The 24169-nt window shown below is 38.2% G+C and overlaps 1 protein-coding gene across 5 annotated transcripts; it reads right to left on the minus strand.

Moving 5' to 3' along the window:
* Positions 1 to 24041, minus strand: fip1l1a (FIP1 like 1a (S. cerevisiae)). Of its 5 annotated transcripts, none has more exons than XM_080297926.1 (13): positions 23902 to 24041; positions 23512 to 23588; positions 22125 to 22162; positions 21541 to 21636; positions 21343 to 21440; positions 21111 to 21196; positions 18710 to 18806; positions 18304 to 18412; positions 15095 to 15131; positions 12089 to 12129; positions 11472 to 11643; positions 251 to 367; positions 1 to 156 (listed from the first exon to the last, which is right to left on the minus strand). In XM_080297926.1, the coding sequence occupies exons 2-13, from the start codon at positions 23562 to 23564 to the stop codon at positions 39 to 41; spliced, it is 1062 nt and encodes a 353-aa protein (XP_080154052.1). In that variant the 5' UTR covers positions 23565 to 23588; positions 23902 to 24041; the 3' UTR covers positions 1 to 38. The 5 variants fall into 5 exon arrangements, with proteins under 5 accessions (XP_080154052.1, XP_080154054.1, XP_080154050.1 ...); XM_080297928.1 differs by having other exon boundaries at positions 7 to 159; positions 21541 to 21612; XM_080297924.1 differs by having other exon boundaries at positions 7 to 159.
* Between the last annotated feature and the right edge of the window lie 128 nt (positions 24042 to 24169).

Genomic DNA, 24169 nt, shown 5'->3' on the forward strand with positions numbered 1-24169 from the left:
TCAGTCAGATTTTAATTTCCTTTTTTGTTAGGAGAGAACTACTTGCTGGTTTCCTTGTTCTTCCTACATGTCTTGGCTTTTCTGTTTCTTTTCTGTTTGTGTCTCCTGTCCCTGTTCCCACCAACATCTCTGCTACTTCTGCTGCTCCTGACACTGCTGCTGTTGAAGACACAAGATAATGATCATTAAGGTTAGTTCTAGTATTTTCATCCTTTTACATATATGTGAGTGCGCTTGTTTCTCATTAGACCTTTCTGATCTTTTTCGTGATCCATCTTTGTTGCTCTTTCTCTTTTTTCCACTGCCTCTGTCATAGCAATACTTGTACCCTTGGTTCCTAGGCTCCCTGTGCTTCATTTGCGCTTCCCTGTTGCAGAAAACAAAATGGTTTTTATTTTATTCTTACATTACTTACTGATAAAACTTGAGAGTTTCTCATTGGGACATAACACAAAAGGGGGGGGAAAAGGCCTGTTGACCCACAGGAAGACTGCTGCTCTCTTGCTCCAGTGAAAGAGAGATAAGTCATGACTCAAGGGATTAAAACTGTAACCACTGTGTTAGCTTTTATAACCTCCCCCCGGCTTCCACTTTGAGTAACAAAGAGCCCAATACAAGTGTCACAGCATGCCTTTTACATAAAAGCCACACATCCACACTGCAGTTACCTATAAGTTTTAAATTCTAGTGTTCATATGACCTCTGGAAACACACATGCAAAAACATGGTGAAATCAGTCTAAATCAGCACTGGAGACATATTGGACAAAGCAGCTGCAAACATGTATGGTTTAAAATTTATAGTCCAATGGTTCTATAAGTGAGTGAGATGGTCTTTTCTGTGTCTACATTGAGCACCTTGAGGTACCTTAAAGACCAGGAAAAGGCTGATCCAGGCGTGTCACTCCCCAATTCTCTGCCTGATTTTCTCTCTAGGTACTAAATATCCTATTAAAAATAGCTAAAAATGCCTGAAAAAAGGATGTTTAAACATGTTTTACGCACTGCTTTTTTTGGCCAGTAAACCTATTTTATTGTGGTACTTATTACATCTTTGGACCAATGTAATGGCTCTGTTTTGTAATATTTGATGTCATGGATTTTATCCCATTATGCTGGCAGCTTGTTAAACTGTCGGTCAAACCACCTAGAACACTGCTTACAACTGAAAAATGATGAGAAATTCCTCTGTTGTTATCAGGGATGGTCAGTAACACCTTAGTGTAATCCAATTACTTTTTTCAAGTAACGAGTAAAGTAAGTAATTACTATTGCAAAAAAGTAATTCGATTACTGTTACGTTCCCATAAACATGCTGCGTTACTAAACCGTGAGTTTGTTTGTGAGAGTGTCTCATGACAATGATGTACGAACATGCGACGTGTGCAACAGACGTGTGTAGATTAACAATGGATAATATAAAGTGCGGGAGAGAGTACAACCATGCAGGGTTTAAAGATTGGAAGTACTGACATTACTTTAAGTTTGATTCTGTAAAAAGTGACAAGAACATTAGCATCTCCTGTACATTCTGCGTGGTAAGAAAATTTCTTTCTACAGCGAAAAATTTAACTTCAAATCTGAGCAAGCACCTATCACGCTGCCACAGCAATGTGAAATTCACAGAGGAACACCCAGATCCCCCCAGTGACATGACTGCTGCGGCACATTTTTGCTGTGTTTTACTTGCATCTATTTGAAAGAGTGAGTGTAAACACAAAAAAATTTTATTTATTTTTTTATATGCTGGAATATGCAGAAAATAGGTTTAAATGTTAAACAAATAATCTCCACTCAGAGACTGTTGCATTCAATTAAATTTTTGCTTGATGCAATGTGCATGTAGTTAAAAGAATAAAACCAATAAAACAAAAAAAGAGGCTTTTTCATTTGGTTCAATATTATATGATGGATTATGTTTTTAAAAAGTAACTAAGTAATAAAGTTGCTAATTACTTTTGAAAATAAGTAATTAGTATAGTAACAGGATTACTTTCTTGGAGAAGTAATCAGTAATTAGTAACTAATTACTATTTTCAAGTAACTTGACTTGGTTGTAAATATCAAAGGGTTAAGCTGCTAGCATAGTTTCTCATTTTGTAATTCAGTTCACAGCAAAAATGCAAGAAACCATGCTAAAAATTGTTGTTGCTCTTTTAAGGCCAGGGGCATTTAACAAATTGAAAAGCTCTTCCTTGATCCAATGTCATAGTATGGAGGGACATGAATAACTTTCAGATGATATTAGTCTCAGATAGTGTTCTTGCGAGAAAACGTATTTTCTATTAGAACAAATCAACAGAAGTAGCAAATGTACCTCAACTCATCATCTTGCCACTTATAAGAAAGGAAAACACTGGAGGATTTTGCCTACTGCAATGAAGTGTTTGGAAGAACATTGAGTGATAAATTATTCAGATACCTGAAAGCATCATGAAAGAATGTGGACTGAGTGGCAAGAAAAGTGCGTTTGGGTGCAGTACTGATGTGGTAATAAAGACGGCCACTGAGGCGAAGTTATGGAGTAGTTATAATTCATTTAAATACAGCTGTGAAATCATCCACACCAGTGAAGGTATTGGTACTCAAAAAAATGCCGCTGCACTCAGGTTGGCATACACTCAGCTTTAACATCAATGTGGGCTCTTGGCTTTGTGTTAGCATGCTGTCTGTGCAGATATTTCCAAAGTGCCGATGTTGAGTTAGAAGTAAAATGCAGCTGTTTCTGTCCTGGATGCAGTTTCCACTTTACCTTTATGCTCTTGTCTTTTCATGCAATAAAAATAAAAGTAGTGTCCATATCTCCATTCATCAAAATTTGTAGACCCATGCATCATTTTCTGCCTTGAACCAATATCGGCTGACTGTAACACAAGTACGTAGAAATATAGACGTTTGATGTTTTCTGTCTTTCTATCGGTCCTGAATGCAGATAACTTTATAACTTTATAATGCAAGTAACAACATAAGTGGAACTGTAATGTGATTACTGAATCGCAGTAACTTGTTACATTACTCCATTTCTGAAAAAATTTTACGTGTTACTTTCTAACACATTATACCCAACATGGGTTAGCTCCAACATAGTTTGTTAATCATTATGTTTTTACATTTATGTGGATACATATTTTTTTATCTCCTCCAAATTAAATTTGTATGATTTTGTTTGATTGTTTGAATTTTATCTTGTGCTTTCATTGCCTCTTCTTCTTCTTTTTCTATATTCCACCACATGAATTAACTCAGCAATGTTGAAATATTCTTCATTACTGTATTTTTATTTTACATGGTCTCTGATATATACTCATATTCATACATTTTTTCATCTCCCAGTCACCAGTTTACCGAATATCAGGACTGATTTATCGTAATTATATTTGGGTTTTCTGTCTGCTCTTGGTTTTCCATATTTACCAGCAAGCTTTCTATGCATCAAGTCTTTGGATCCTCACCAATTACTTGCCCACCTTAATGGCAACTATGTTATCAGACAGAGACCAACTAGTTCTCTGCCTTCAAAGAAACATTGTTTCCTATTTTAGAATTCTGTAAATAAAATCTTTTCCTTCTGCTTCAGTGTTCTACATCTTTCAGTCTGCCAGCACCATTAGTTTTATTACAGCGAAAATCTTACCCACTGCTAAGAGTGAATGAGTAGTGTATTAAAATAATTTTTCCCCTCTCTATCTAACTTGCTCATCTCGCCACCTTGGCACAGCAATAGTCTGTAATTTTAAAATAATCAGCCTGACCTTTAAGAATCATCAGACTAAAGGCACTGTTCACGTCCCGTTTTTCCAAAAAGTCTATAGAAAAGTACAGATGATGCGCTGCTTATGCAGACAGTGTGCTCACACATAGCTGGAGTAATTATTATCATTCACTTGAACAACACAGAGAAAGAGAGAGAGAGCCTTAAGGGGCAACTGTTGCAAGTAAAAAGCTAAATATATTCAATATTTGTAGACAGCTCTTGTGTTAGCAGCAGGGACTAGGACTCTAGGCCCACATTTGTTCTTGCTCAAAGCCATTAGTTTTAACACAGAAACATCTCACCACACATAATACCATAAACACACTCAAATGACTCCAGAGGAAAGAGTAAATTATAGCATAAAAGCCTCCTTTCACATATATTTTTTTGTATTATTTTATTCAAAATTAGTGCTCAAGCTTGACCGGATGAGCACTACCGTAGAATTCACAACCTGACTGAGAAACCCTGATTCTTCAGAGAGTGGTGTTGTGGACACAAAGTACAATTTTTCAATTAACACAACCTGTATAGCAAGGGATGACTGCTTTGCAGTGAAAAAGAAATTTGTTTTTTTTTTCTTTTGTAGTAATTATCATTTAAAACACAATCATGGCCAAATAATGCAATCTTTATTGGGGTTGTCAAGCTTACGTCTTCTATTTGAATTTGTGATAAACATGCAGGACTTTTGCATATTAGAGCTGATTAACATGTAGATTCTTTGTATCAAGGTCACATAGCAGAATTTATACATAGTGTTAAGCTCACACACTTTTTAGAAATTTGATATTTAGGTAGAAAGAGTTGTCCTTATTTTTAATTTTCTACATATGTTCATTATGGTAAATTACATTGTTTTGGATTAACTGACATGTAGGATTGGTTCAATGTTCTCTGCTAGATAACCGGTGGTATAAAATGAGTAATTAGCTGACTAACTCTGGGTTTTATGCTCTACTTCTGCACAGGTTCATATAAAAGGCACAAATCAAATCAGACTCATTTAAATAGTAAAACGCTATGTTCTTCTAACCCTTTCTAATCTCACCTTATTCAGTTTTTGTATATTAGTATGTGAGAACAAAGACAGGGTCAGTGCATTTTACAATCATTGGAGTATAAATCTAAGACTAAATAAATTGTATGTGAGAAACATGTATGTTTCGTAAAATATAACTAGTATGCAATGACTTGATCAGCTAATATACAGCAAGCAAGCACACAAGTGTTTCTGGCAATGAGTGAAAGTCCTAAAACAAAGATATAAAAGCTGTATGGTCACTATGAGTTATAGCCGATATTATAGTGCCTGCATCTAGAAATATGTAAGTTAAAGTCAAGTCAAATTTTTATAGCACATTTAAAATTTTAAATTTCATGCCATATAAAATATACATAATTAACAATAACCAGTCAACAATAAATATGCACTAAAAAACACACTAAAACAATAAAAACATCCGGGTATCCTGCTCAGCAAAGTGTCGAGCAGTGTTTCAAAATGATTGAGTGACTGTGCAACTGTTTTGTCAAAGATTAGGTTGTTTAAAAGTGTCACAGACCGGCTCTGGGGACTCGGAGTCCGTGAGCAGTGGGGACTATGATTGTTGTTGTTGTGATTATTATTATTATTATTATTATTCTCATTTGGTGTGTCGTCTGCTCTGCCTCTGGTCTCTGTCCGCATCTGTATGTAGGCAGGTGTGTGTGTGTGTGTTGCGGTTTTCTGTGGCGAAGTTACAGGCACCTTCAGGCCGTGGCCTGGCTTGAGGACTGGCCACACCCGAAGTCCTTGCCACACACCTGCTCCTCATCTGGGCTCGTCGGGGGAGCTATTTAGAAGAGCGATGGAGCTTCCACCGACGCTGGATTATTGCGTTTGACTTCACGTCAGTCTTCTAGCGTAGTCGGAAAGTCTGTGAGTGTATGCCTGCTGGGATAAAGTGTGTTAATGGCTGCCTCTATTGTTTTCCCTCAGGAGGAATGTGGGACGAGAGAGAGCAGTGAGCACGGGGAGTGCAGAGACACTGGAGCAGAGAGCACTACACTGGGACTTTTTGGGAAGAAGACACGACATGGGAGTCTGGGACACTAGGGGATTTATTGCTGCTTACTTCACCACCTTGTAAATAAACACTGTTTGCACTGAAGAGTCTGGCGTTTGGGTCCTGTTTCCCCACCTCTCCACAGTCTGCCGACACAGACCGTGACAAAAAGATTAGGGATCACCACCAAAAATGCTGTGTTACCTCTGTTTTTGAGCCTGGATTGACAAATGTCCAAGAGCAATAGTTTCATAGACCTCAGGGCTCTAGTAAGAATGTAGGGCTGTAAAAACAACCACTGATACTCTTATAAACAAGTAATACAAATTTAAAACAGACCCTGAAATGGACTGGAAGCCAGTACAGAGGCCAGTACAGGTGTAATGTGATTAGACCATTCTTTTCTGTCAAAAGGCGAGCTGCTGCATTTTGTACAGCCTGCAGAAGAAGCTAGGAGCAACTGATAAAGGCAAAGAATTATTAATAGTTAAACTGAGAGGTAATGAAGGTGTGATTACTCTCTCAATGTCATGTGGAGGGAGGTAGGCCTTCACCTTACTGTGGAGCCTCATTTGAATACACAGGTAACAACAGAGCTAATCTGTTTATCTTAAAAGCAAAGTCAAAAATCACATCAAGGTTCTTTGAACTGGGTGACAGTAAGAAGCTAAAAGACCAATGGTGCTGTCATACTCATCGAAAGTGTTGAGTTGCCCAAATAAAATAATTTCTGTTCTATTTTTATCCAGGTTGAGGTTGAAATTTAGATACCAGATGATGCAATAGCAGTTGCACTACACACTGCCCCTCTCTCACCTGGACCAGAAAAACACATATGTGCGGATGCTGTTCATCGACTATAGCTCCGCCTTCAACACTATCATACCATCCAGACTCATCGTGAAACTCCGTGACCTGAACATCAACTCCTCCCTGTGCAGCTGGATCCTGGACCTCCTGACAGACAGACCTCAGGTGGTTCGGATCGGCAGCAACACCTCATCCACACTCACACTCAGCACAGGTGCCCCCCAGGGATGTTTGCTCAGCCCCCTGTACACCCTGTTCACCCACGACTGTACAGCAACACATAGCTCCAACACCATCATCAAATTTGCAGATGACACCACCATCATCAGCTGCATTTCTGATGGAGATGAGACAGCATACAGAGCAGAGGTGAGAGCCCTGACATCATGGTGCCGCGACAACAACCTGCTGCTTAACGTCAGCAAAGCCAAGGAGCTCATCGTGGATTACAGGAGACCACACCCCCCATCCACATCGAAGGAGCAGAGGTGGAGAGAGTCAGCTGCTTCAGATTCCTGGGCATCAACATCAGCGAGGACCTGAGCTGGTCACACCATGTTGGTGTGATCACAAAAGCAGCGGCTCTTCTTCCTGCGGCGCCTGAGAAGATTCGGCATGAACCCCAGAATACTTACAAACTTCTATCAATGCACCATTGAAAGTATTCTGACTGGCTGCATCACCACTTGGTACAGCAGCTGTAATGCTCTGGACCGCAAAGCTCTGCAGAGGGTGGTGAGATCAGCACAGCGCATCACCAGGACTGAACTGCCAGCCATACCGGATCTTTACACACAGCGCTGCATGAGGAAGACACAGCGGATCCTCTCTGATCCCAGCCACAGACTTTTCACACTCCTGCCGTCCGGCAGGTGGTTCAGGAGCATCCAGACCCGCATTACCAGACACAGGGACAGTTTTTAACCACAAACTATCAGACTTTTGAACTGCTGACATTCCATACACACCACTACACACTCACTACAATTACAGGACTCTGCACACTGTCACTTCAACAAATGCTACTTAAATGCTCACTGCACAACTTTGTACAACCTGCAGATACTCTTGCACAAACTTGTAAATACCAACTTGTCTTAAATGTAAATACCAACTAAATTCTCTAATATTTAATACTTTTTCCTCTCTTTTTTTATTGTTGTTATTATTATTATTATTTTATTACTAATAAACTGCTATTTTCTGTTATTTTCTTCTCAATATAACTGCACACTCTCTATATGCTCATGTAAAGCTGAGGAGCACGAGGCAAAGAATTTCATTATGGATAAATGTGGCTACACTGTTATCTGTACATGACAATAAAACTTGAAACTTGACAGGCAAACAATGTAGAAGTAATTTTAAAATTTATCTGGCACAGGCACCAGCTCTGGGAAAAAAATGAGTTTCTTGAATGATACTGAAAGAGAAAGACAAAAACATGTCACACTAAGAGATAATAAAAAAAACTTTGGTGAAAGGAAAGTAAAAACAGATGTAGGTGAAAGAATGTCCAGGCCCCAAGACAGACCCTGAGGCCAGGATAAGTGTGGCATCAGGCACAAGAGTAGCCGAGGAAAATCAAGAAATACATGGGAATTTAGACTATGCTCTAACCTCTAAATCCAAATCTGATGTTTCAAAAATGATGAAAATGAAGTTGCATGAAAAAACTGTTTCCCCCTAACACAGGCAAAACTTTGGTAATTTTGAAATGTTATTCTTTAAATAATTCAACTAATAAATTAAGTGCAAAGGTAATAACGTGCTAAGCTTTCAGGAGTTTTGTTCCGAATTAGCAATAGCCTGATTTGGTTGCACAACATACCAGCAAACCTTTTTTTTTTCAGCTATTAGCTCCTTTTTAATAAAATGTGAGCCATACCCTCTGTTAACGCTGAAGCGAGTCTTGGAGCATAATGATGCTTTTAATCCAACCTAATAGAAGATAATTATCATTTTAATTTCCTTATCACACTAGAATTTCTTAATTCCGTTATTATCCAGGTTTGATCGAATTATCCAAGAGGTATTAGATCTATGCCTTGTGTGAACTGATGTCAAGAAAAAGAGGATATTGCAATTCGTCACTGTGTTGTGCAAGGTCGGGCATATGTGTGCATGAAGGAAATGAAGAATATCTGAGGTACTGCCAGCTGGAAAAAGTTACGTTTATCATCCAAAGCTAAAATTTACAGTTAGGGGGCAAGTGTTGACCAAATGGCCAATCAGTTACTCAGACTGAATGTGTGCCCGAAAAGTACAATATATCACTCGGTCTGAATAAATGTACTGGTGAACAATAGCCTTGTGGAATCTATTAGTAGTGGGGTTAAATCCGAGGCATGATGTCACAGTCACAGCTAATAACCAGTAGCTGATACTTAGAAAACCTCTTGCCACACTTTGCCTGTGTGCATGAGTAAGCAAAGGACAAATAGGCTAGCTAGTTTCTAAATGAATAACACATACATGTAACACTCCCACTGACTTAGTCAGTGAACAATAAGGATGGCTAGCAAAGCTATGGAGGTCTCCATCTGCTTCTCTGTCCTGCCCACACACACACTAACAATAAATCCCCCTGGGCCTACTCTAAAAATAATCTAGAGCCCAGTAATAAATCAGCGTAACAAAAACATAGAACTTGTACATATGCATGTGTGTGTGTGTGTGTGTGTGTGTGTGTGTGTGTGTGTGTGTGTGTGTGTGTGTGTGTGTGTGTGTGTGTGTGTGTGTGTGTGTGCGTATCTGAATTCTGATCATCTGACCAGAATGTAGGACAAAAACGTCAGCAGAGCCACTAACGTGTGAGGAGCACACACTGGGCCAAAGGAATAGTCCTGTCAGCTGGGACCAAATCTGTAGAATGACTCTAAATCTCTTGTGTGTCTGTCATGCACATGTGATTCCCATTCTTCAGATCTTCTACATTTAGCCTATAACTTCCCATCTGTCCCATGTCCCACTTCCCTTATTTGACCCAAAATGTTGCTTTGTGCTATATGTATAAACCTGAATTCAAACATCTAGGGCATAAACACTCAATGAAATGCTCACCACTTCAAGTAGGAAAAGTGCTGAACAGCACAGAAAAGCATGTAAGGATATTTTAACAGAGCCCAGTACAGTAAGAAATACTTCAGCTTGTCATTTTTGCTATTTTGCACTTATTTTAATTGCAAGTTAATTACCAGCAACGCTTTTACAGTAGCTGATGCAGGGATTTGTTGTTATCAACAACATTACAGCTTTTGAAGCCAAAGAAACAGAAGAATTTCACCTGCATTGCATATATTTGTAGTTTCAAGTATTTAGAGGCAAAAGGGGTTGGCTGTAGCTCAGGAGCAATAGCAGGCCATCTACTAATCGGAAGATGGTGGTTTGACCCCTGACTGTCCCAGTCATGTCAAATATCCTTGGGCAAGTTACTAACCCCAGGATGTTCTCAATGAATGTGTGTGAATGTTAGATAGAAAGCACTTACGTGGATAATACACGAAAGAGTGCTTGTATGTCTGGTAGACTAGAAAAGAACTGTACATGAACCTATTCCTATTCCAGAAGGTAAAACCCCACGCAACCTAACAATACTATAAGCCTGCCTTTTCCTATAGTACGAGCTTCAGCTGAGGAGTGTGTGAAAAGATGTGCCTGTGTGTATTACAGTTGACAGCTGTCTAAGTTAATAATAATTAAATAGAAATTTGGCTAATGGTCAACACTGAGAAATGTAGGGCATGATTTGGCTTGTTCACATGTTAGCATGTATGAGTGCTTGTACAGCAGGCGCTCAGGCTGTCACACTATAGGGTAGTAGGGCACTATGTGAAAATTGGAGAGGAAATTATACTGCTCCGATCAGCTGTGAGCCTCAGAGAGAGAGAGAAAAAACAATTTCCATGCTGAGGAGTGCAAACTCAATCTTTCTCTGGCAATAACTGGCAAATATAGCAAGTTATTCCCTCATCTCACTGCACCAGAAAAACTGAAATAGTTATGCCTGTGCTGGCAATAATTTTTCCTTGTCTTGCAATAGTCTTGATTTCTGTCACAATGGCCTTATGCTCTTTTGCAATAGTATGCATTTCTTCACTAGGGCCATTTCTCACAATAGTGTGTTTATTTTATAGCGATCAGCTGGAGAGCCAAGAGGGTAACCACTCACAAATACAATGCCTTTAGCTGTGTTAATAGAAACATTTTTGGGTAAGTTCAAATACTAAAATAATGTCGTTTATGTCTGTATTTTCAAGCACAAACTTAATTATTTAGAGAACTAATGAATCTATAAAAAGCAACTCTTTTTTAAAATGTATTTTTTTATTAACACTTGTCTTGAGCAACTTTGGTTCTTCGGTTCTCTGCCATCTAAGACAGCAAACATAACACAGAAGCGGCTTCACAACCATATATTGCACTAATATCTTGTCCCTGTCTGGTCTAACCTGAAAAAACAGAGCTACAGAGTTTTACACTGCACCTCATGATCATTTTTTGGTTCTGTTTTTGTCTTTTATCTAAAATTTTCAATTGCTCTACAGCAAAATTCTCTCTCTTGCTCTCTTTCTCTTGCCCTCTCTCTCCCTCAGTGTGTGTGTGTGCAGGCAGGCTGCAAATACACACATACTGAACAAGGCCAGGAGAGAATGAATATCTGGATTACTTCCAATATATTATATGTTGCCTAATCCAGAAGGCCACAGCTGCACAGCAGACATTCAAATTCAACTACTGCAGAGGCACCCAACAGTGGAGAAAGGAAGAACAAAAGGAGAGAGTACACTATGCTAAATGCAAAGCGCAAACTGAAGCACATACATTAAATAAAATCATCATCAGTTCACATAGACCAACCTATAATAGGAAGAGGAGCAGCCCTCCTTCTCTCTATTTCTGCTTCTTTTGTTCTCTTTATCTTGACCATGCGCTCTGGATCTGTCTCTATCCTTGTCATGCTTTTCCTGCAATATGTAGCATTCCCGAGCCTTGGTGGTATCAATCACTCCAGGGCTGATGGTGATTCTTCCTGGGATTAAAAATGATACACCCATTAAAGAACAGAACCAAACCAGGTCAGAAAATTGGGGAGAGCAACTAACAACCACATGCATTACCATTTGTTTAGCAATTAGCTCTGAGCTTTGAACCAATTCTTCTCACCTATTCTCACCTATTTCTTTTTCTCTAACGGTTAACACAGAAAAAGATCTAGTAAATATATTTACATACTGGAAGTTCAAACTGAATATGTAGGGGAGCTGAATAGTAAGGATTATGATTCAGTTTTCCAATACTCAAGACAGCTGAGAAATATGAATGAGAGAGCACGGCCTAAGGTAATTTTCAGAATGGTTGAGTGCTTGGACACCATACCTAACAGGTTCACTAAGACAGTGTAATACACAGTACTGATCTATCTTGAAACAGTTAATAAATATGAAACACTATCTCTTATGGACAAATGTACATACTTGATGAAGCTGATGGGCTGTTAAAACTTGTAGAGTTCCCACTGAAAATAGAAAATAAAGAAATATGTGAAAATCCTATATTTACATCAGACCTTTACAGATGATCCAAGTTTACATTCTTTTTTTCAAACTTCAGTTTCCATAAATGGCATTAAGAAGGCTTTCATGATAGCATTTTTGAATTTTTTTAAAAAGACAAATTACTGTTACTGAGCAGAATTTATTAAAACATACAATTAGTAGTATTAGCAGATCTAACAAAAGGACAACATACATTACACATAGATTTACACCAACTGTATGTGTCTGAGGCCCAGAGTTCTGAGAACTGTATAAATGATTCTTTTGGTTTTGAAATGTGATTTATATTCCAGTTCTGTATTATTTATAGTTATTATGTATACTATGTGTTTTATTGTGCCATTTATTAGATAATTCCCTTTTGTCATGCCATTTGGTTCTCTCAGTCTTGTCTCGGAATTTGTCTTTTTCTCGTTCTTGTTCTCCTGTTAGTTGTGTCACTTTATTCTTGTCGCCCTGTTCTGTTGTGGGTCACTTTGCTTTATTTTGGTGACCATTGTTCTCTGTGTCTTGTGTCAAGTTTTTCTTCTTGTGTCATTATGTTAAAGGTCCTCGGCTGTTTTCACACCTGTTACCACACTCTCATTTTCTTGTGTCTATCGTCTACGTCTCCCTTTGTCCTTTATTATGTTGTCCCTGATTGCTGTGTATCTCCTTGCCATGTGTTCCCAGAAAGTTTCTGGTATTTGGATTGTTTGGTTCTGCTCTGTAATGTTTTTGGATTTCTTTATTCCCTACAGCATTGAAGCTGAGTTTTGAGCTTATTTCCTGTTTCCTGCATCCTCAATTTGGATCCAGCTACAAGATGACCCTCGACAGTCTCTTTTTATCTGCTTCTGGCAGATTGTATTTGTAATTGTCTGTTTACTGTCTTTAATGTTTAAGGAATGTTAATGTGCATTCTAAAAAAGGAAACCGCATGAGCAAACAAATTTACAGATGAATCAGTGAAGGAAAAAATAAAAGAAGCGGGTCTGCAAAAGGATCAAAGCACTTTTACAAATGCACAGCTGTGTTCTCCAAGTGTTTGAAGTGACTGGCTCATTGTCAAGGCATAGTGTGTGCTCGCCAACGCAAGAGGAACGGATGGAGGGCATATTACTGATAAAATCTGGGTCTTCTGTCCGTCCACGTGGCCAGGGCACACTTGCCTCCAACTGAAAACTTCCGAATGAGCTGAATGTGAACTTGGCTTTTGTTTGAAGCTCATCCAAATGAACGCCTTTCCAACAGGTGTGAGCCCAGTTATGTTGCTCCATAAATCCAAAAGTAAACAGTTCCATCGCTGAGGAATTTTATTTTTGGCTCAACAGATGCACAAGAAGTTAAAAGACTTACTTATGAATGGAGAAGAATCAATGAATGGAAGAGGGAGTCTGGTTCTCTGAGCATGTGACAGGTAGCAAAGCCCAAAAAGATTGGTAATGTAATATACACTTGAAGGTTGATAATGCTCAGAATCAACAGCTTTGGTCGAGGAGACTGATTGAACACACACCAAAATAAAGTTATAGATGTGTGATAAAACTCTATGGAAGATATGGCAAACATGCAAGTCATTATCATGCTCTAACGTTCCTTTATTAATAGATCACAGTTTTTATACTGATTCGGCCTCCCTCTAGGATGACTAAAGGAATATTATTGTGAGATATGTATAAAACATAGATGAACATGATTTTACACTACCACTGCCTGAACAGTTAACTTTACCACATTAAAATTTAGCTCATTTTGAATAATTTTTCCAGTGATTTTTGTTTGTTAGTTAATTTTCCTACAAAGGGACATTTTCATTTTGAGATTAATTGCTACATCCTGTCACTATAAGGGAACAATGTTGTAGAATTGCCACAGTCTAATCAGATCTTAAGTATTTTTGAAGCCCTCAGGACCCTTGGCCCTCATTGCAGCATGGCATGTCAAGGCCAAGATGATGCCAGAAATACCTGCTGTTCCTAATAGCCCCAAGGGAAAGGCAACAGTGAAACCAGGACTATCACTGCACATGTGTATACTTTTTTTTAAAAGTTTAAAAGGAAATTATTCATAAAGCACACAGGAGATGGCTGGCAGAGTTCATAGGAACAGTAAGTCCCTGAAGGATGTGAGGATTTGGCAGATGGACTGAGATGTGAGAAAAACCATCTTTATGGACAAAGTACTGAGCACATTTAGGCACACATCAGACACAGCAAATTGGGGGAAGGGAAAAAATAGGAATGAGAAAAGAGAGAAAAGATGAAGGAACAGGAAGCTAGTGAGACAGACAAACAGAGCTGGACTCAGGAAGGCTGGATACAGACAGCATCCAAGTGAAACAAGCACAGCAGCAAACACAAATGGAGTAGGGCTGCATTCATTAACGTGTAAGAAAATGCAAGAGAGCCTTGGGTTCAACGTGGCCCACTTGTGATCTAAGTTGTGTAAATTACTGCTGAAATGTGGGAGTTTGCAGACAGGTTGTGACATAGATCGGAAAAGCAGAGTGGAGGGGGTGCCTGGAATACTGATAAACAGGAGACTGGAGGAACAAACAAGGTTGCTATCTTGCTTTCTACCTTATATGGCCATTGATTCAGTTGGAAGATGAGCAACAGTGCATGGTGTACAGAAAAGAAACCCCAATCCAAGTTGATCTTTAGAGTCTAACTAGAGACACCTGGTCTGTTTCAGAAGTTGTTTTATCAAACTTTTGAGTTACTTCCTTTCACACTAACGTAATAATCGCTTGACTAATGATTTCTAGTCCAGTCTCTGAGTAACATTTTTCTTTCCCTCCCTGCACATTTGCTGAATTTGTGAGGGAGTCCGGTTTTCACTTTTTCACTGACACAGTAACCTTCAGTTTCTCCTCATTACGGTCATTACATATAGAGCTGACCTACAACTGATGCATAAAGATAGACACATTATAGGGCTCACCTGACCGAAGTAGCAGTAGAGGAGGGAGGTTGGGGACCTGAGCAGGAAAAGAAGACAGCAAAGTTATCTATTGTTCTCTTCAGTAATACTGAAATTCCAAAAAAAAAAAAAAAAGATTTTAATACCGTAACTACATTCAACCTCAAAAGGGAAATAATAATATACCCACAATAATTTGCTGCTTTAATTAGAGCAAAGAAAATAATTATTTAATTATTGCATGAAAATTCACGAAAAAGCTGCATATTAAAGGTTGTACCCCTTAACAGTTTAGAAGGTTTAGAATATTATACGTATTCCAAATGCAGATTTTGTCCAACACAGGCCAAATATTTTAATCAAATGGAAACAGAAATAGTCTAAAATCACACATTAAACGTGAGAAGATGTTTTGTTATTATTAATATAGCAACAAATAACAGAAACACAAGACAAATAACAGAAACACAAGACAAATAACAGAAACAATATAAAAGAATATGAAAAAATATAACCCATTACCAGGAACATGCATTCATAATTTATAGTGCTGCATCTTTTAATCTTAAGAAATTAGATCAGCCTCAAAATGTCAGTGCAACAAAATGTAGCAAGTGCTACTTGCCTTTTCCTCCATCAATAAAACAGAACAAGTCAAATGCTTGAGTGCACACTTAATGGACCCACTTGTTATAATGCTCAAATTTTACGTGACCAAGCTGCAAAATCAGCTCTCACACTTGCTGTACGGAGCCAATGTGTGTACACATAAAGACACACATACAAGCACACATATATAGAGAGATTCCTTTGAAGACTCAAGGCACAAGCACACATTCACATCTGGATACCATCTCCTACTTTTTTTTTAAAGACCCCTAACGTGAGAGTGGCTAGAAACAGCTTGGTTGAAGCAGGAGGAAGAATAATATGAGCTGCTATGTGTGCTGTACATATGAGCTGCCTGAATTTGAAAAGAACATCAAGATGCCGTCCTGTGAATAAATCTAAAACACTGTTTTTTCCCTTTCAAATACAAGTTCCACAGAGTTGAGATGGCCCAAAGTGCTCATGGAGGAGTGTGGTTTTTGATACTTGAGACACCTGGACACCCAAAGAAAAGAGCAGAATTTAACATACACGTACAAACTTCTCAAAATTCAAGACATCGAAGTCTGAGAGTGTAGCCTGGAGGGTCTTCAGGTAATTCCCTTTAATGTGATTCCATGATGTGAATAATCAGGAACATGAAGAGTGCAGCATGTAAAAAAACATCTGCGACAAGCTCTCATTACTGCAAATAGATGAGGTCACTGCATGAGACATCACAAAGAGTTTGTAGAATGAATTATACTACAGAAAATCTAAGTGGATTGTAAAATGTGATTGGCAGTATTAGTAACTTTGCTAATGGAATGCTATGCAATGCATACTGTATACACAAGCAGATGCACAAAGTACACAGCAGCTTGTCCATAAACATGCCATCAAGGTTAGCGTGAGTGAGTAATTGTTTTTACCTGTGGTGATCTCAAGTGAGTGTTTGATGGAGGCTAGAGTTGCATGCTTGGCAGCATATGAGAGAGCAAATGGCTGAGGGCTAATTGCATCTGATTGTTTTTGCGTGGTTTTGAGTCTCGTGCTAATGCTTTACAGAGCTACAGGCTGCAGTGTTTTAGATGGAGCTGATATTTCACATGGGACAACTGGCTGCTGTTCTGCACTGCAGCACAGGCCCAAGTGATCTTTGTTAGTGTAAAGGCTACTGTCTCCCATACTCTCAGATGCAGCAATCTGCAAGGACAGATGTGCATAAATCTTCTTGCAGTGACAGCATCCTGTCATTACACTGTCACCTGTTAAAAGCACAGCCATCAGCTCTTTACAAGAAAACTAGCATTCTCCACTCTAAAGCTGAAAATCAATACAGGGCACAGATTTTTTTTATGTTATGAATCAAAACAAAACAAAAAAATTATAAGGTTAAAAAAGCATTTTTTTTAAAAGTCTTATTGGTAATAGTCCTAATGTTGCTCTGATTGTTCATCACGGGGCATTTACTTGCATAGTCAGTTTTTTAAAAGAGTTTAAAAATCTGCTCAGTTCAGTCAGCGAGGACATTCACATACAAGCTCTGTTGCTACAGTGATTATAGTGACCCAGTAACCAGCTGTATGGAAGATTAGCTGCAGTGCACAGCAGCAGGCAGCATCACCTTCACTGTGCTGCACTGATAGATGACACAAGTACAACCCTGTAATGACACAGCTCCACTCCAAAATGTGCACCTATGAAAAACACTTGGCATCTAATGTGACCTTACTGAAAAACAAACCAAAAATTAAAACAGCCCCTTCTTTTCCTCTGCCCTATTCCCCACAGTTGGGTCTGTTCAGCACTTTTCTCGTGCCTCAATCTGCAGACCCAGCAACTTTTTTCTTTTTTTTTACCAGGGGCTATTTTTATCATGCTACACATTTGCCTCACACAAGGAGGCAGGGCCTATAACTTAAAGAAAGGGGAGTGGTCGGCATTAAAGCTATGCATATAACTTCAAAGCTGGTGCCGGCAGGATGTTTGATATTTTGGTTGTATTAGTGGCTCTGGCACGGGTTTTGCTGTGCAGTATGGGGCTCGGAGGGTAAGGGGCAAGCAGGCCTAAGCCGGCATTTCTATTTCAGAGCCTTTGAAGATGAAGATATGGCATGTGCTCAGCTGTGTGCTTGCGCCAGGGAGCCTTCCTGGATTTCAATATGATTCACTGCAAAGACTAAGAGGAAGTCTAAAGACTGATGGACTCCCACCTGGACAGCACTAGATACCTGACTGCAGGAAGACATATATCCATACAGTGCCTTCAAACACATGCAGGCAGGTGCAGAGATACACACGTATACACACAGTTAAGTTCACCTCTGTCCTTCAACTCCACAGGATAATTTATTATGACACGTGTTGCAGCTTCACAAACACATGGTCTGATTGCTATTAGTCATTTGTGCAGCTGCATGATGCATGATGTGTCCAACAGAGGGTTCTCTTTGGGGCCTTAACACCTGAAAATCTTAGTATTAAATCTAAATATTCTCCCGCAGATAACTCACATGTTCATAATTATCATGTCACATGAAAAAGAACATACAAGAACCTTTCTCAAATAGTTTTGTAAATATAGTAAATAAGCATTAATATAAGTAAATGTGTTGCATTCCAATAGCAGAGTGACTTACGTGGTGGAACTCTCTTTTTAATAAATTTAAAGAAAGAGTTCTTGCTGAGTGGAGGTGGCAGCTGATTAGTATTACTGCTGTCCTCATAATGGCACATCTCACAAACAACCTGAAAAATAAAGATAGTTACTGTTATTTATGACAACAATAAAAAGAAAGACAGCGACAAACTATCAACAATAAAGTTGTAGGCTGAACCAGTAGCTTAATACACATATAGTTTTTTTTTACAAAAATTCTGTGCGGAACACAATAAAAATGCTATGTTAATTGAAATTCCCATAGTTCAATCAATTGTCTGCAGGTTGGTTCATGCCAAAAGGTTTAATTATAGCTTCCGAGACTGATCATTTCAGGTCCTCCTGCATTGGTGCCCATCCTTATTAAACCCATACTAACATAATACCTGAGTGTTGCTGCCTCCATCATTATGACATTGGTGCCCATCCTCTCTGCTGGATTCAGGTTGTCCTCCAGCCAAATTAGTGATAGGATCTGAATCTCTGTTGATCAGGTAATATGATAAAGACTGTACAAATACATACAATGTTTTGATAATGTCCTAAAAAAGGCAAGTGGGGGTTCTCATACATAAATCCTTCTTTTTAATGTGATGCTGATGTGCACTTATATAACATTTTTAAAAACAGGACATTCATTTATCCTAATGTCACTTTCAATGTCCTTACTTAAACCCCCTGCAGGTCCATTAACGCATTAAACCTCCTTATCTGGGTCATCTTGCCATCTTCACAAAACAGCCCTTTACAGCCCTAAACCCTGCTACACTCACCCCGAGTGAGCTCATACACACACATACGCACACAAGCGGAATGTTAACCCGCTTCTGTCACAAGGACTTTATCAACAGTAGAGAAAAGCATACATAAAAAAGTAAAAACGCCTACATCTAATGGCAACTCAATAGGGAAGTGCCTGCAGCTCCTTAATGTCTCTTTGCTCCAGATCTGAGAACACAAACACTTTTGACCTGAGCTGCACAAAAACAAACCAAAATCTTTACTACATTATCATGTAACACACTAGTAAATTCCTTAACCAAACAGTAGACCCTCTTTGAATAAAGAGGGTCTTGGTCAATCGCTGTCACATAGGGAGAGAGACATGACACACACATGACTCAGATCTGTGTCCTCCTCCTAAGGGTAAACTTGCCGATGGAGAACAATGACATCAAGTAGGACAGATCTTAAACTGGCTGGCCATTTCTGTCAGTCAGTCTCAGATGATGGTCAAGGCATCCAACAGACATCTTAATCACCATTAAAGTAAATGAATAGAAGCAGTGGTAAAGAACCTGTTTTGCATGGGACAGCTTCACTCAATGGCTGAAAGCATGGTTTTATAAATAGCTGCAAAGTGCTTGCTGAGAGTGAATGTTTTTTCCTAGCATTAAAAAAAAAAAAAAAACAGGCCCCTCATGAGTGTGTACACGATTTTTTTTTTTGATTCGTTGATGACTTACTTTGCATCTAAGCACAATCCATCCATAAAGCAAAACCCCTGCAACTGTGTTACCCTATTTGACAGAGGTCTGTTCACAGTGTTATTTATGACCTCGAATAAATCAAAACCAAATTAACAGGATTTGTTAAAAATTTTAATTGAAATCTGTTTAGCAATGCACCAAAAATATCTCTTTGCAGGAAAAACACACTTGTCTACACATAAAGATTTGGCACTAACTGGGTTATAAAGCCCAATCTAGTTATGTTTGATGAATTGGTCGCTGCAATCGCAAACTGTGACGTCAAAATGCCAAACCTTTTATATTTGCACTTGTCTGCAGCATTTTTCATTAGTGAGTCATGGCTTGGAAAAACACACCGCTACACTCCTGGAATAGCAACAGAGGAGGTCATTTACAGAAAGCTGAAAATCTCTTTTTTTTTTTCTATTGTCTCGATCCACAAATACAGTGTCATCTAAAAGTCCAATGCTCCCACACTGATGGATGGCACCTCCAGCTCATCCATTTTGTAAATGTACCAGCAGTGCCTAAATCATCTAATGTATCAAAAGAACAGTATACAGTAAACAGAGACGCTATTCGCCTAATCAGTTCTACAATTATATATTTATTACACTAAATTCTAATGAATTACTACAATTTTTAACTAAAACTACAGCGGCTGTTAAAGTTGGAGTAAAAATCTGCATTAATTTCTGCTGGCATAGGGTTACATTAAAGAACCTAAAATGGAAATACTAATCAGGGTTTTTCCTGACTCCAATTGGCCTATGAATGTTAACACAGTTATTTTGTGTTCAGATAAGTCTTCTTATCTTCAAATGAACAAAAGTGGTTTAAATAGTCTCTGCTTAAACCTTTTACCCTGCTCAAGTAAAGCACAACTGTAAATAAGCATTGACTTGTGCCCAAGACAAGCTATGATCACAAAGTAGTGTCACTGTTGTTAGCAGATAAATCATAAATGTATGAAATATAAATACGGGAAAAAAGAATGGCACAAAGCCTAAAAATTTTTTAAAAAGCTTTAACCTTCGATGAAATTTTGCCTTGGGCTTTAACAGATGAACATAAGTCTGTGTTTACCTCAACATTTTGCAATCCCTTGCCAAAACAACCCTAATATGCTGAGCACATCTTAGGATCACAGAAAACAGATGGCATCAGGCAGATAGTTGCCGTGTCACAAACAAACAGAAAAAACCAGCTGCCAGCTTCTTCTGGCTCTGAGCTCAGAGCAGTAGCATAGAATGGGATAGAGGGTGTAGGACTGAAGGCACAAAATATAACAGTATGGAGAAGACATATTACTGACCTGAAAGCTACAATAGATGGTCTGCCTGGGGAAGAATAAGCACAAAACACCTCCTCTTCTTCATATCCAGTGTGCCTCTTCTGGGCCTGAGCAGAATAACAATTTCTCAAGTTTCAGTCTGATTTATTATTCCTAACTATGTTCTCCTGTTTAAGTGAAGGGTCTCTTTAAAAAGAAGGCTGACTAAATCACATTAGTGATAGCATTATCTTACCCTGTCTTTAGCATTTACCTTTCTTATCATGCCATGAAGTTTTGCTTGTTTCCTACAGTAAGCATTCCAGCTTTCTTCATCAAAACCATAGTTAAAGTAATCTGAGATGTTAGCACCTAAAATAAAAACACTAAATGGTAATGAATAGGTCTGAATGTAATTACTGAATGCATACAAGAATCTCATTGATGTGTCAGGTCAAACAACAATACTTACCAGCTTTTCTCCATGGCTTTTTCTCCAAAAGCTCTACTTTCTGGTTAATTTCTTCATTTCCTTGGACTTTTTCTAACAATAGGTCATTTGTAGTACCTGTAAATCATCCCAATGCAGACATAATGATGTCACATACATTTCATATATTTGTCACATATATCGTCATTTCTCATTTATTTTCAATAAGGAATATTTTAAATCATAAAGATCTGAGTTAAGTCAGCTGATTTGCAGTAATGAAGCTGACATTCTCAATGTGAACTAATTATGAATATGTGTAAAATGACTGAAAGTGTACTTTTTTAAATGTCAAATGGTCACTGGGTTCTCTAATAGGCTGATAGTTTTCACTGTAAAATTCTATATTTAAATTCTTGGCTGACTCTGAGGAGAAATATAGTCACTGTGTGTCTTTGGAAGCTGAATGCATATCAGTTAACTGATATAAGACATTTATATCTTATAGTCTTCTTATTTCTTAAACCAAGTTTACAATAAAGCCTGGTCTTTGTGTGGCTGTTTTGTTTAATGTTTCACTGTCATTTGTGTTGCCCAAAAATCTCAAAAGGGTTGTCACTACTCACCACCTACATGTTGTGTCCTCCTAAGATGCATAAATGTACTGCAAGAAATAAGGAGGCCCTCACATCATCACCACTGTTATCTCTATCATCATCATTAGTAACTTTAAATAACAGAAAGAAACACTTCTGTCTGGGTTGAGTGCTGATGACACAACGCGTTAACTTAAACACTATGAAAATATCTCAAAGCAAATTTTTGACAGAAGGGGGTTTTTGACAAATAAGGCCCATTCATAACATACCTAACAGCTACAAAAACACAATAAAAAGCTGGAAAAATTCAAAATAATATGTCATTATCATCTTGGACAGCTTTCAAATTGTCCCATAAACAAAAGAAAGGGATGAAAATAATATCAAATCATCAAAATAGAAAAGAATTTCCACTCACACAGATAATTGTCAGAATGATTTTACATTACTGCAAGAACACTAAACCTTGATGGGTACAAGTGAAAAATGGCATTTAACCATGTCTATTCACGTTCAGGTTTTTCATGTGGGTATTTTTTTTCCCATTAGGCACTGATCAACGTAAGTGACACTGTTGTTCTTTAAATTGCTTGCATGATTTCAAACAAATTCCCAAATGCAAAAACAACTAAACTATCCCGCCCAAAAAACAACATTGTTTAAGCCTTAGTATCCTTTACAGTCACTAACTGTAATTGGCATGTTATGCTACATTTATTCTGAGGCATAAAGGCTGGTGTAAACATACAAAAAAAAAAAAAAAAAAAAATCAGGGCTCCAGTTGTATGATTGCTAACATCCCCATTTCCCAGCTCACAAACAAATACCTCTCGCCTGACAGCGAGTTAATGAGCATCAAATTCTTTTTAATGCTCGACATGACTGATTGCACATTTCGGGCAGCACACAAGGTGCCGTCACATGTATTGTGCAACTATAATGTCATTATCGTACTGTGAAAACTGTATTATACCTGAACGCTTCATTAGTATAATACTGTTGGAAATAATCATGCCATTACAGTTTATTTTCAATTTGTCTACTGCTCACTGCAATTTACGGCCTGTGAGACGAGTATCTAACTCCTTCTAATTCATGACAACAAAATTAATATTGCTTTGTAACTTTCAATAATTTTGTATTCTTTTGTATTGAATTGTTTCCTTTAGTTTTTAGTGGTTTAACTTAATTTAAACAACATTTCATGTATATTTTTTTTATTATTTAGAATATTGTCTTGACATATAAAGGGTCCCCTGCTTGGTTAGCGTGGGGACCCTTACTGGTCCAGTGTCGAGTACCACTACGCCTTATATACATATATGCACATATATATACACGCGCAATGCCAGAACAATGGCTGTACACAACTGTAAATTTGCACACTTATTTATTTAAGGCACTGGCTACACACCTGGGTGAGAGTCCAACCCTTTGTATCTCGTGTCGGTCATCTGTGGCGTTCATGTCATATACCCCTAAAACAAGGAACTTGGAGGCACATTAAAATCAAAGTGGCTCTATTGAAAACAGAAGAAACAGCTGGCCTCTTTAAACTAAGCTATGGTATCTTTCCGTTAAACGCTGGGGGAAGTGATTTAAACAAATATAAAGAGGAACTCATAACTCTAAGCATTAAACATTTTTAGGGGTTTAATTGTTTGTGCCAACTGTCATTTAAATTCGTTTTTTAATGAAGGAAGCTCGTGTCAACAAATCGCCATGACTAATTTCAATTAGCTTAAAATCCATCAAGACTAATTAAACTTCACATGTTTAACATCATTTTTGAGATTAAATTTACCCGCTGGATCTTCCCCCTTTTAGCTCTTGTCGTTCTTGGTTATGGTAGTGAAAGTCTAGATACTTCGTGAGAATATTGCATAAAAAGTTTTCCTTTATTAACTCTGTAACGATTGTTCTCGGGATACTGCTTATTGTCATAGCAACGACGTTTGGGTGACGTTTTAATGAAGCGACGGGTTAGCGCCACGTCACCTTTAAGAGACGTGTGTTTGTTTTGTTGGAGCTACTTAAGCTGAAATTGCTGCTGTGTCTTTGATTTCGGTGAA

Source organism: Astatotilapia calliptera, chromosome 23, assembly GCF_964374335.1.
Source record: "Astatotilapia calliptera chromosome 23, fAstCal68.1, whole genome shotgun sequence".
Lineage (NCBI taxonomy): Eukaryota > Metazoa > Chordata > Actinopteri > Cichliformes > Cichlidae > Astatotilapia > Astatotilapia calliptera.